Source organism: Phacochoerus africanus, chromosome 2, assembly GCF_016906955.1.
Source record: "Phacochoerus africanus isolate WHEZ1 chromosome 2, ROS_Pafr_v1, whole genome shotgun sequence".
Taxonomy (NCBI): Eukaryota; Metazoa; Chordata; class Mammalia; order Artiodactyla; family Suidae; genus Phacochoerus; species Phacochoerus africanus.
This window is the reverse complement of record NC_062545.1, coordinates 141,443,584-141,456,630: the sequence shown is the minus strand read 5'-3', so window position 1 is coordinate 141,456,630 and position 13,047 is coordinate 141,443,584. Positions and strand designations below refer to the sequence as shown.

The window sequence follows — 13,047 nt, the reverse complement described above, 5'->3', positions numbered from 1 at the left end:
CAAATATTCCGAAATATCCTGGAAATGTCTTTTTATAACTATTTTGTGTCCTAATCCAAGATCCCAACAAGAATCACACATCACATTTAGTTGTTATGTCTCTTTTCTTTAATCTGGAAGAATGTGCCTACCTTTTTAGGTCTTTTTCAACGTTAGCACTGCCAAGTTTTCAAGTCATTCTAGTCTTGTGACTATCTCATTATCTGAATTAACTCAGTTGTTTCCTACTGATTCAGTTAAGATTCCATTGAAGCAGTTTTGGCAAGAATCTCAATGTTGAGTCCTACCAGTTAAATTCCAGCAGAGGGCCCCTGATGTAAGGCTTTTCACTAAAGTGATGCCAAGTCTGCTGCCTTGCTTAAGGTGGTATCTGTCAGGTCCCTCCTTTGTAAAGTTCCATTTTCCTCTTTATGGTTAATTAGCAATCTGTGAGGTGATATTCTGAGACCCGTGAACATCTTATGTTACTGCATCAGCTCACCCAGTGGTTTCAGCATCCACTGTTGATCCTGGCCTGACTTAATTAGTACGATCAGTTACAAAGTAGTAATTTTTCTAAAACTACCATTCCTTCTACATTTGTTTTCTCTCATTCTTCTGTGCAGAAGGGCATTGCCTCAATCCTTTTAAATATCACTATGGATTCACGGATTCTTTTTAAATTCAAAGTATTATAATTCATTATTATCTTGATTTATTTCCATGCTCAGGCAGTCCTCAATTTGACCAGTGGGAGTCCCATCCAGGGGGCTCCAGTGTTCCTCTGACATATCCCTATTAGTTTTGGGTACTCCCTTACTTCCTGGTAAAACAAGATGTTTGAGTTTCCTCTGGTGCTTTCCAAGTCCTGGCCCTCGAATCTGCCCTGATTCCCTTTAGCAGAAAATGGTATTTAGAAACCAAGATCTGGGTATTAGGTGTGTTCATTGCTATTGGGCTGTCACTGATTCTTGGCCCAGTGATCCAGTACAACTCTGTATTTAACATGAGTGCATTCTGATGCCTCCAATTTGAATCCAGCCATATGGGCTTTTTTTCTGATCCTTCCGCAGTTCACAGTTGTATCATCCTTCACCTTACTGCTCTTTGTTTTAATCTGTTAAATAAGCAGTTTGGACCAGATGATGTCTAGATCACTTCTGGCTTGTGGTGCTAAGAAGGCCAATGGCCTCCCACATATGGGGAGCCTTGGGGTAATCATGAGCGCCAACCTAGGAGCCATGCCAGTCTTTGCAATGCCAAGTCAAAGAAGATCCTCCAAGGGTGTGGCTGCCTCCACTTCCTGGGTTCTCAAAGATACAGTCAGGTCCCAGGGCCAGGGCCAGACAGCTGGACAGAGAGCCAAGGTGTCTAGTCTGCAGGCTAACTCTTTCCACTCACCCTATGTCGCCATTTTGGTCACTCAGTATCAAACAGATTGGATCTGAGCAGCAAATGGCAGTCAAATGTAAGATGGAAATGAGGCTAGTTTTGGATTTAAATAACAAACTTTAAGAGTCTATTGAAAGTCTTATAAATAAAACTCTGCGGGGCCATCAAAAATAAATACAACTATAGGAATGACTCAGGTTGTGATTGTGACATGAATCAATCAGGCATCCTTGGGTGGTTTGCCGAGAAGTTTCTGTTCTGACAATGGCAACCCTCCTCCTGCATATCCTCCTTGTCCTCTGATTCCTGAGCTGTAGCCCTGATCTGCATAAGAAGTGGGGCATTGGGCAAGTCAAGGTGGAGGTGGTACTTTCTCAGGTCCTATCAGGGTCAACTCCCCTTGTAGCAATCTGCCTGCGGATGTCACGCTACACTAACTCAGCCCTAGGGTCATCTCCTCCTCCCCTGACCCAGCAGGTGGTGAGGCCATCCGGAACCCAGATAGCATGCCTCTCCAGTGCTGGGTCTTGTCTGACTGTATGTGAAGTGCAGCACCTGCCTAGCATGCAGCAGACACTCAATAAATGTTTGTGTGCTGAAAAAAAAACAAGCCAGCAATCCATCCATTAGCACCTCTAACCAGATTGTTCATCCTAAAACAACAAGGTCTGCTCAAAACCCATCGACTCTCTCCCATCCCAGCCTGCCTGCAGCAGAAGATACAACTTCCTTCCTCAGACAGCCCCACGCCTCTACAATCTGCCCCGAACACCTTCCAGGTTTTTGGCTCACCGTCTCCTCCACAGCCTCTGTACTCCTGCTGGCAGATGGCTTCTAGGGTTAATAGCCTGTTCTAAGTAGAAGAAACTGGGGAAATGGGCCTACTCTTAGAACAGAGGATTCAAAACCAAGGGCACACTGCCAACTAAAGCGCAGAAACTGCCTATTCATAAATGAACCACAGGGCTCAGAAAGTGGACCCAATACTGAAATTCACAGGAAGGCTAGTGTGTGTGTGTGTGTGTGTGTGTGTGTATCTGCTGTCAGTAACTGACTGGCCAATGTGCCAAATGGCTTCTAGATGCTCTGGGGGCTGCAAGAAACACAAGGCTGGTGGGTCTGCAGCTAAGAGAGTTTTGCAAAAGCTTACACATGTGAGCTGGCCTCCTTTTGGTTGTGGGTGTCACGAGGTTACTCAAGGATGTCAGAATCTGCAGGTGGGCTGGCCTCTGCCTTTGCACTCTGTCCTGACACCATGACAAAGCAGAAGGGAAGCTCCCTGATGGCTTGCTCCCTGTTGGAGTTCATGGCCCTCTCCCCTCCCATCTAAGTCCTACTAATCCCACAAGCCCTGATGCAAGGACTACCCTTTTAGTCCCCCCACCCCCAACAAGGCTCTGTGTCCTGGCCCGAGTTATATAAGAAGGATGCTGTCTTACTTCACCTGTGCCCACAGGCAGCAGCAGTGACCTGGGGCACCGCTGAACCTGGGCACTGGGTGGTGGAAGAAGCAGATGGTACAGATGGAACCAAGGCTTGGGGAGTTCAAAGCTTGAAGGGAAGATCTGTGGAGGTGCTGCACAGGCATCCTGTCACCCTAACTCCCTGCTTTCTTGGTTTTCCTGAACTAAGAGTATGTGATGTTGACCACAAAGCCAGGAGAGAACACCTGGAGGGAAGCTTACCTGTGCTTCTTTGAGGGGCGCTGTTTCTCAAAAGTAAATCATCAGTAAGTGAGTATCTGAATGTGCCACGGAATTCCCCAGACATGAAGAAGAGGAGGATCAGACATGAAGCAGAGGAGGAAGCAGATGCCACCAGTTCCTAAACTTGAGCTCTTTCTAGTCTTACACTAGAGTTTCTGCGGGGTTAAAATCTGTGAAACTCCAGCCCTGGGGAGAAGTAGCAAAAAGCAGAAGTCTGAGAATGGGATGACCTACTGCATATTCAGACATGCTCGTGAGAAGACTCCTGGGCTGGATGGAGGTTGGAAAAACACGTAAGACTTCTACCTGATCTTGCATTAGTCTGAAAAGTTGCATTTACAAAAGCTGCCTTCCTTTTGGTGCACAGACACCCCAGGGTGCTGAAGTGCTTCCAAAGGGGCAGAGAGGAAGAAAAAAGGAAGAAGAATGCACAGTACCCTTAACATTGAAATTGAGCTGGGCAGGCCCCAAAGCCCTCATTACTTATTTGTGTTTAGTTCGGGCAGGATCACAATAAACCAGGTTCTGAGGGAGAGAAGCCAGCAATTGTATAATTAAATCCATTCACGCTGAACTGCAAAATCAAAGACAGCTGGCTGTGGAGATGCCATCCACTCAACAGGGCCATGGCTAAGATACATCCAGTCCAAAGGCAACGGATGGAAAACGTGCTTCTCTTGGTTCTTAAGCATGAGCGCTTTCAATTTGGGGCCAAAGAGAAGGGAAGTACTCTCTCCCAGAAGGCACTGTGCGATGACTTGAAGAACTTGTTTTCTGAGGTAGTGATGGTGACAAGGACCAGTTCAAGGGCATTTGGCTCATTATAGACAGTGACGTCTGGGGGCACCTCTGCAATAAGAAGGTCTCCTTGTCCTGTGATAGAAGCTGTGGTCCAGGAGGGCAATTACCTGCCTTTGTGTAATGCTGCTTGATGCTTCCAGACACACATACCATGGTGGATGAGCCACTGGGCTACAGTGACATCTCTGATGCTTTTTTGTCAGTGCAACCCTATGGTATGGTTGAAGAATATAATTGTTCAGTGGAGGGCTGAAAATGACATTGCTTTTAATCTGGCTTTAACCTTGAGAGCTGTGGGGCTGGCAGCTGGGCTCTGAGCTGACACAGAGAACGGTTCTCCGTTCAGTGCTAGGGGTGTGCCTCTGTGATTTGGAGAACAGCCTCACCAGAGCTAGTTCCAGTGTTTCCTCCTCACTAGGTCTCTAAGCAGCCCACAAAGAAGCATCTGCACCCACTGTCCCTTGAGGGGACAGACTAGAGCTCAGTGACAGCAGAGCAGGACACCAAAGGCAGTCAGCAGGATCAGTCTCTTTAACCAAGACACACGTGTTAAAATGGGAGCAATACATAGAACCTTCTAAAATTCATGAATCCTGGGCCCGCGTAAAACCCATGCCTTTCTTTTTGTGGATATGTAGTTTCCTGGGTGGTGGTTCCTTGTAGAACCAGCCAGGAAGACAAGAACCACCATCCGCTAGGTGAAGGAGCAGTCAGGGCACCAGATGCCAGAGGAGCTGCAAAACCACCAGGGCTAATCTGAAGGGAGGCAACTCATGAAAAGGCCTGAAGAACAAGTGAAAAGGGACCTAAAAAAGAAGATGCTCAGAGTGGCAGAGCCAGGCACAGACTCTGAAGACACATCCCAAGTCACATGAGCGATGTCTGACTGCAGAAGGGGTTTCTCCACAGATGCCAATGAGGGTGGTAAATCTCAAATCTGCCAGTATTCTCTGGGGGCCCAGACTGTCAGAGGAGGCTCTGGGTGACGGGTTCAGCTGGACAGGGAATCAGCACACTGGACAGGGTGGCTCCCGTTCAGCCTCCGTGTGCCGGTGAGGTCAGCAGATAAGAACATCCTCGTCCCAGGAGAAAGCCCTCACACGAGGCTTCCAGGCACCCACTGCTCAGGTCTCTGCATTCGCAGGGACAGGCTTTCAGGAGGGAGAAGTGGTGAGAGTGGGAGGATGGGAAGGGGCCCAGACCTTGACCGGCTGTCCATCTTCAGCACATGCGGCAGCCATGGCAGGTGGACGGCCACAAGGATGGTGTCATGGGCTGAACTGTGTCCTGGCAAAAGATATATTGAATCCTCAGCATGTCAAAATAAGCATATTTGAGCTTATTCAGAAACAGGGTCTTGATAGAGGTAATCAAGTAAAAATGAGGTCATTAAGATGGGTGCTCACCGAGCATGATGGGTGCCCTCATGAAAGGGGGATTAGACACAGGCAGACACGTGCAGAGGGAAGACAACACGAAGACATGGGAGAGGACAGCATGTGGCTGGAATGATGGGTCTACAAGTCATGGAACACTGAAGACTGCCAGCAACCACCAGTCACCAGGAAAGGGACAGGGCGTGGCCTTCCGCTGGAACTTCCAGGGAGCTTGGCCCTACCAACACCCTGAGGTCACACCTCCACCCTCCAAAACTAGAGACAATACATTGCTGTTATTTTAAGCCAACCTGTGTCGGTTACTTTGTTACTGATATAAATGGTAACAAGTCACAGGAAGATCAGAGAAGTCAAGATCTGAGAATCTGGAACATTCCATCAACAGAAACCCACAGATTAAGAAAGGAAAAGAAAGAAGCAGAGATTCTTGAAAGCTGAAAAACTGTCTGTCTCTTGGGATAAGTAGACTGGAAACATAATAAAAAGGTAAGGAAACAGGACGGCGAAAGTAGCCAGAAACTTAGGGAAAAGGCTGGGGGGGCTCCATGATGTAAAAGGAGAAGGCCCAGAACAACCTGAGAACACTAACCGGAGGGGAGGACAGCCTTCCTTCTAAACTCGGAAGGACGATTATTTAAAGTGACAGTTATTAAATTAAATGACTGAGAGAAAAAAATGAAATCTGTTCTCACAAAAGCCTGCCCGCTAAAAATACTGTAAATGCCAGAATCAGTAGTGATTAGCTACTAATATGATTTCAAACCCACAAACAAAAAAAGGGAAATAAGAATCCTGTTGTGACTTCTGTGGTGCAGGTTTGATCCCTGGCCTGGGAACTTCTGCATGCTGCAGGCGCAGCCAAAACATTAAAAAAGGGAAATGTAACTAAGGAGCCAGATCAATGAGTACAAAAATACTTACAAGAAAACCTATGATGGCATTTTATTTTACTTTTCATTTATTTTATTTTATTTTATTTTTTTTGCTTTTTAGGGCCACACCCGCGGCATATGAAGGTTCGCAGGCTAGGCGTCCAATCGGAACTAGAGCTGCAGGTCTACACCACAGCCGCAACATCAGATCCAAGCTGCGTGTGCGACCTACACCACAGTTCACAGCAACGCCAGATCCTTAACCCACTGAGTGAGGCCAGGGATCTAATCCACAGCCTCATGGTTCCTAGTTGGATTTGTTTCCCCCGCGCCATCATGGGAACTCCATGGGAATTATAAAGCTACACGGCAGTAAGAATGGGAGATCATCAAAGAGGAGGGCACAGGAGAGCGAACTGTTTTCAAATCAGTATGAACTTGTGCATAAATTGATTCCATTCTGAATAAGAGGCAAAAGGAAAAGGAAGAAGCGGGCAAGAGGGCAAGCTTCCTGTGCATCTTATTCCTAGACAAAGTCAACGTAGAAACCAGTGGTGAAAGCAGAATTAAAAGGTGTCCAATGATTTGGACATTAAAAAATGCCCTTTCAAAAAATACTTGGATAGGAGAGAAAAACCAATGCACAACAGCAGAACACATTTTTAGAGCAACAAATGCATCACAAGCAATGGAGGAAAAGAAAAAAAAAAAACAAACAACTCTGAGCAAAAAGGAAAAAGCAAAGCAAATAAACTAGCCCTTTCCTGCCCAGAATGGAAAGCTAAAAGAAATCAGGGAAATGAAAACAAAGTTAGACTAAAAATAGAAAAACCAAAATGAAGTAAAAACAGGGAACTTGATAAATAAAACCAATTCTAGAGTCGTTAGAAAAGGATAAAGTTGATCAATTGACTACATTAAAAATAAAAGTATCTTAATAGTTTAAAAATGGAAACAATAACCTAACAGTCGTGGCAGAAACAATGCTTAAGTTATGGGAGATGTCCTCAGCCAGAGCTAACAAACCAAATAATGGTGTTGAAAGGCAATACTTACTTCCACAATAAACAATTTTCAATGACACAATCAGAAAAAAAAAAAAGGTATGTGAGACAAACAAATAAGGAAAGTAACTAAAGAATCACTCCCCAAAGGCTCCGAATTCAATATAATACTTTTTCAATCAAATCTTTCAAAGAACAAATCGTCTCTGTGTTATACACATGGTTCCTTGACAGAAGACCCACTTCATTTACTGAGAAAAACCAAACACTTTTTCAAAGCCATTACAATTCTAGGCCAACTACGTGAACACACATGGATGCAAAAACTGTTACACAACCTCTCGAATGGAAATCAGTAACTGAATTCAAAGGTTTAAGTTCTGTGACCAAGCAGGATCTACACCAAGAAAACAGCACTGTGGTGACTTACAGAAAACCATCAGCCTATTTGGTTGAAGAAAGAGAGACCCTCTTTTAATCATCAGAATGCCAAAACATATTTACAAAATTTATCACCCTTTCTTCGCTAAAATTCTTAAAAATAGGTAAACAAGGTTTGTTTTAAAATCAACATTATGCTTTTGCCCTTTCATTTCAGTTATTCCTTTTAAAAATAGGAAGCTTACAAAAAAACACCCCTTCCAGCATAAAAATTTTGCTAATAGCAATTTGAGAGCAAGGAAAAAAAAAGGCAAGGAAAAAAGAAATAAAAATACTACCTTTGCAGTTACTAAGCTACTCAACTTACAGGTGAAAGAACTCTGTATTTCCTCAATTTTTAAATAAAGACAAAAACTTCTACCTCACAGGTTTGTATAGAAGATTAAAGTAGAATGTTTGGCAAAGTACTTTGTTAGCCATTAAGTCCTATGTAAACAGAGGGTTATTACAAATATAAAATTTTATCCACCCACGCACCCATTCTTCATTCATCCATCCATCCATCCATCCTTCCTTCCATCCAAGCAACCATCTACTCATTCTGTTCCAGACCCTACAGTGAGGGGCAAACACAGGGTGAGCAAAACAACAAATCCTTGCTTTTGAGAAGCTTCCAGCTTGATGGGGGGTGGTGGGGGGTGGGGGGATTGATATTAAACAGGAGTCTTACCCAAACAGGCAACCCCAGATATTGTTAAGTGCTATGGATAAGATGAAAGGAAGCTCTAGAGATGGAAGAGGGCATTTGACCCTCTTGGGCTGGGGACAGACTTCCTGAGGCTGCTGTGTGGGGCTGGGGTGTAGAGAGAGTACTGGCAGCCAGGTGTCCATGTGGTGTCCACCCTACAGGTAAAGACTGGGCATAGAGTTCCTCTGCTGCTGGACATTTGGGGCTTCCCACCCTACTTTCTCCTTATACATCACAGTGCTATTTTTTTTCAAATATTTTTCCCATTTTTTTAAAGTTTTATTAAAGTATAGTTGATTTAAAATGTGATAATTTCTGCTATACAACAAAGTGATTCAGTGATACATACACGCATGTCCATTCTCTTTCAGATTCTTTTCCCACATAGGTTATCATAGAATATTGGGTAGAGTTCCCTGTGCTATACAGCAGGTCCCCGTTGGCCAGTTGTTCCACATACTACAGTGTGCATATGCTGATCCCCAAACCCCAGTCTTTTCCTCTCCACAACCTGTTGCCTTTGGTAACTATGTTTGTTTTCAAAGTCTGTGAGTCTGTTTCTGTTCTAAGTAAGCAGTGCAATTGTTGCAATTACTTTTTTCCTTTTTTTTTTCTTGGCCACCCCTGCAACATGCAGAAGTTCCCAGGCCAGGGATCAAACCCTCGCCACAGCAGAAGCCAGAGCCACAGCAGTGACAACGCTGGATCCTTTAACCACCAGGCCACCAGGAAACTCCATTTTTTTAAAAAAATTATGTCCTAGAGTTATCTTTCAGAAGGGAAATACCAAATTCAGAACTGTTCTCTGGGAGAAAAGAGTTTTATAGCTTTTGTCACATGACGCCAATTACTTTCCACACAGATGGAACCGATTTATAGTGCCAGCAGCAAGGCTCTGGTGCCCCTCCTCTTTGACCCTGCCAAGTGTCTTACTCAGCATTTATATTAATTTTTACTAGTTTAATAGGTATGTGACAGTACTTTCAAGTCACTTTAATTTGAATTTCTGTAATTGCCAATAGGGTATATGTTTCAATGCCATGATTTACTGTCTGTTTTCTCATATGTAAATTAACTATTTCATTTCTCTTAACTTCTAACCCAGCGGGATTTGGGAGCAATGTGGTGGCAAGGTCCAGGGCTCTTGCTTAGGCACTGCTAAGTCCCAAGCATCTAGTAGGTGATCTATAAACACTGCCTGGATTAAATTTAATTATCAACTGACCTATAATTGCATCCATCATCTCTTTTGTATTTCAGGTTTGATTAATTCTTTTTTCTCAAGTATCTTCTATGGTTTTTCTTTTTTATATTCTTTTTAAAATTCTATTTTACCATATTAGCATAATATAGTAAAGTTGTATTTTACCATATTACTATTTTTACTATAATTATAGTAAAATGTACTGTAAATAAATTTATTTATTTAATTTATTTTGGCCACACCAATGGCATGCAGAAGTTCCCTGGCCAAGAAGCCACAGCAGTGACAATGCTGGATATTTAAACTGCTGCGCCACCAGGGATCGCCTAAATAACTTTAATTTGTCTTGTTTGTGATCATATATGTTTATACACCTTTACATATCTTTAAAATTTCAAAGATATTTTAAAGATAAAATATATATTACATATTTGAAAGATAAAACTTTAAAGAAATGTAACCATTTTTTTGGTCTTTTTAGGGCTGTACCCATGGCATATGGAGGTTCCCAGGCTAGGGGCAGAATTGGAGCTGTAGCTGCCGCACTACACCACAGCCACAGCAATGCCAAATCTGAGCTGTGTCTGCAATCTACACCACAGCTGTGGTGACACTGGATCCTTAACCCACTGAGGGAAGACAGGGATTGAACGGTGTGTCCTCATGGAAACTAGTCAGATTCATTTTCCGCTGAGCCACGATGAGAACACCACCATTTACTTTTATAAGTGGAATAAATGTACTTTTTAAAAATATATTCTGATGAGTTTTCAATGCTTATCTGGAATTTATCTGCATTTTATGAGTGTACTTGTCTGTCTATACCAAAATTCCAATGATATTTAATAATGTTTCCTTTTTTTCTCTTATTCTTTCCTTATTGTGTTTTCTAGTTTGTTACATAAGTTCAAGGAATAGTTTTAGTATTTCTGCGTTTCTGTGAATCATTTCCCCCATTTTAAACTAAATACAAGTGGTTTATAGAACTGCTTTGTATGTCTGCCCATCTAGTGGTACAGCCCGCTATGAACACCCACCTCAAGTGACCCAACTATCCATTCTCAAGTTCTGAGACACACTTACCACGTAGACAGTGTCACAGTAGTTTATTCTGTAGGCTTCCACAGGGAAAATGTATGAACAAGGGTGAGACAGCACTGCCCACTCTAAGGGGGTATGAGGAGCTGAGAAGTTGCAAGGTATAGAAGCAGAAATGCTGAATAAGACCTTGTACCAAACATTAGGCCTAACCTGGGATGAGGGTGTCCCCCAGAGGCCTTAGTGTCCCTCAGGAAAGGTGACCTGCTCACAGTGGAATCAGCCTCTGATCAGCTGCACAAAGATCCTAGAAAAGGCTGAGCCACCAAACAGGCTATAGCCGACCCTTTCTAAGCGTTTGCTTATGCAGATCCTCAGACCCACCAGATCCCTCCAAGAGAGAAGGGCCACTTCAGCTCCTGAAATGTGCAGCCAGGACGTTTGTGCTTGGGCACAGATGGAGGCAACTGAATGGCCAGTCCCCAGGAATGTTTAAGGTACATCATAAGCCAGAGCTGATCCAAAAAGTGACAACAACAACAGTAATAGTAATACTGGTAATAAATGATCCTCTCCAGGTTCACTGCAGATTTGAAATCATGAGGGACTTTTAAAGGAAATGAAAACTTCCCAACCGGGTTGTTTCAAAATCAATAACACTCCCAACAACCCAGAGAGCCCTCTGGACCGGCCCTCTAACCACTGAGTGGGATGAACACAGTGCTTAGTCCAGGCCCTGCCTAGGCCTCTCCTGGCCTCTCTCTTTTCCTGCTCCTTTCCGGGTGTGCCAACATCAAAGCATTATTTCTCATGGCAACAAAGCAAACAGTGACAGGATGGTCACCAACACAGGCTGTCTCATTAAACGTTCAGGCAAGGGTGGGGCAGCTTTCCAGAGGGGCACCCATAAGCCAGAGCCAGACGTGGCTTTGGCAGGTCTGACTTGGCTTCACTTCAGCTCTTTTAAAAGTGTGTCCAGACCGTGTGGCTTGAGCTCTCAGACTTTCCTTTCCAAACACCATCAGAACCTAACTCAGCAGCCTGCCTGCTGCCAGTGGAAAGTCTATGTGGGCTTCTCGGCTGTTCCCTATTCCCTGGCAGAGGCAGGTGCTGGCAGCCTTGAGGCCAAGGTTGTGCTTGACACAGAGGCGTGGTGAACCTTAACTGCCCTGGCTTCCACGGAGGTAGCAATTACATTAAAAAAAAAAGAAAATACTGACTAGCTGGTGGGGGAAGCAGAACACAAATACAGGAAAAAACAAGATGACTGCTTCATCAAGGTCACTGCTGCGAATGCCAGCGGTCAAGGAAGTTTTCAGGCTGGGCACACACAGCAGCAAAGCACCCTTTTTTTGCCTACCCTTGTCTAATATTCTGAACCCAAAATTCCAGTTCAATCCCACCACACACCAGGAAAGGTTGGTGCACTTACCTCTGGCTCCTGGGCCATGGTTCCTGACTGCTGGACCCCTCTCTTCTGCCAGCAGCACTGAAGGAGAGTGCTGTGACAGGTTGGAGATGACAGCAGCCAGATACATCCACTGCAAGGTCCTTGACTTTGAAATTCACTTGAATTTAAAAAAAAAAAAAAAAAAAAAGGACCACCTGCTTTGGGGAAGCCCAAGGAGTCCTTATGACTCAGGCTGCACTTTTATTTCATTTTCTCTTCCAATTCTACCCAAAAAGGCCAAGGAGAAGAAAAGCAACATTGTCTTTTCCTTGTCTTCTCATTTGCAGAATGCAATAACCACTTCCACACTCTATCCCTGTCTTGGCAAACTAGTAGGAGTTGCCCGTAGAAAGATCACAGACACAGATGTCAAGCATTTCTGCTTTTTGTTTTTTTTTTTTTGCTTTTACGGCCACACCTGTGGCATATGAAATTTCCCAGGGTAGAGAACGAATCAGAGCTATAGCTTGCTGGCCACAACCACAGCCATAGCAATACCTGATCTAAGCTGTGTCTATAACCTATACCACAGCTCATGGCAACATGGGATCCTTAACCCATTGATTGAGGCCTGAGACGGAACCCGCATCTCATGGATACTGGCTGGGTTCATAACCTCTTGAGCCACAATGGGAACTCCCAATCATTCCTGCTTTTAGCATGAAAGCCAAGACAATGAAAGTGACTGTCTTACAACCTAGGGTGCACCCTGGAATCACCTGGGGAGTTTTTAAAGCTTCTGATTTGGGCACTATCCCAGAGATTCAGATTTAGTTAGTGTATTGTGTGGCCTGATCATTGGGATTTTTCTAAAAGCCCCCAGGGATTCCAGCTACAGAAAAGTGTGAGAACCATGAAAGAGCTGAGAAGTACAGTTCAGGAATCATGAAATGAGAAAATCCCTTAGTTAAGAAGACTCAGGTTCTGGTCTGAGCATCACTTTTTGTTCTTGGACAAGTAACAGAAAGTCTCTAAACCTCAATATTTTCATCCGTTAAACAGATTATATTTCTTGTAGTTCTTACTGAAGTACTGAATGGATCAAATATGCTAAGTGCTGGGAAAGACACCAAAC

The 13,047-nt window shown here is 43.9% G+C and overlaps 1 protein-coding gene across 2 annotated transcripts in view; it reads right to left on the bottom strand.

Annotated features, from left to right (window-relative positions):
- Positions 1-13,047, bottom strand: part of LRRK1 (leucine rich repeat kinase 1) — a 129,461-nt gene that overhangs the window by 53,054 nt on the left and 63,360 nt on the right. Inside the window, exon 4 of one of the 2 annotated variants that reach the window (XM_047766851.1) lies at positions 11,955-12,090. The exons of the other annotated variant lie outside the window; for it this stretch is intronic. Coding sequence (XP_047622807.1) covers positions 11,955-12,090 — 136 coding nt within the window. The remainder of the gene's footprint in view (positions 1-11,954; positions 12,091-13,047) is intronic. 2 annotated transcript variants of the gene reach the window in all.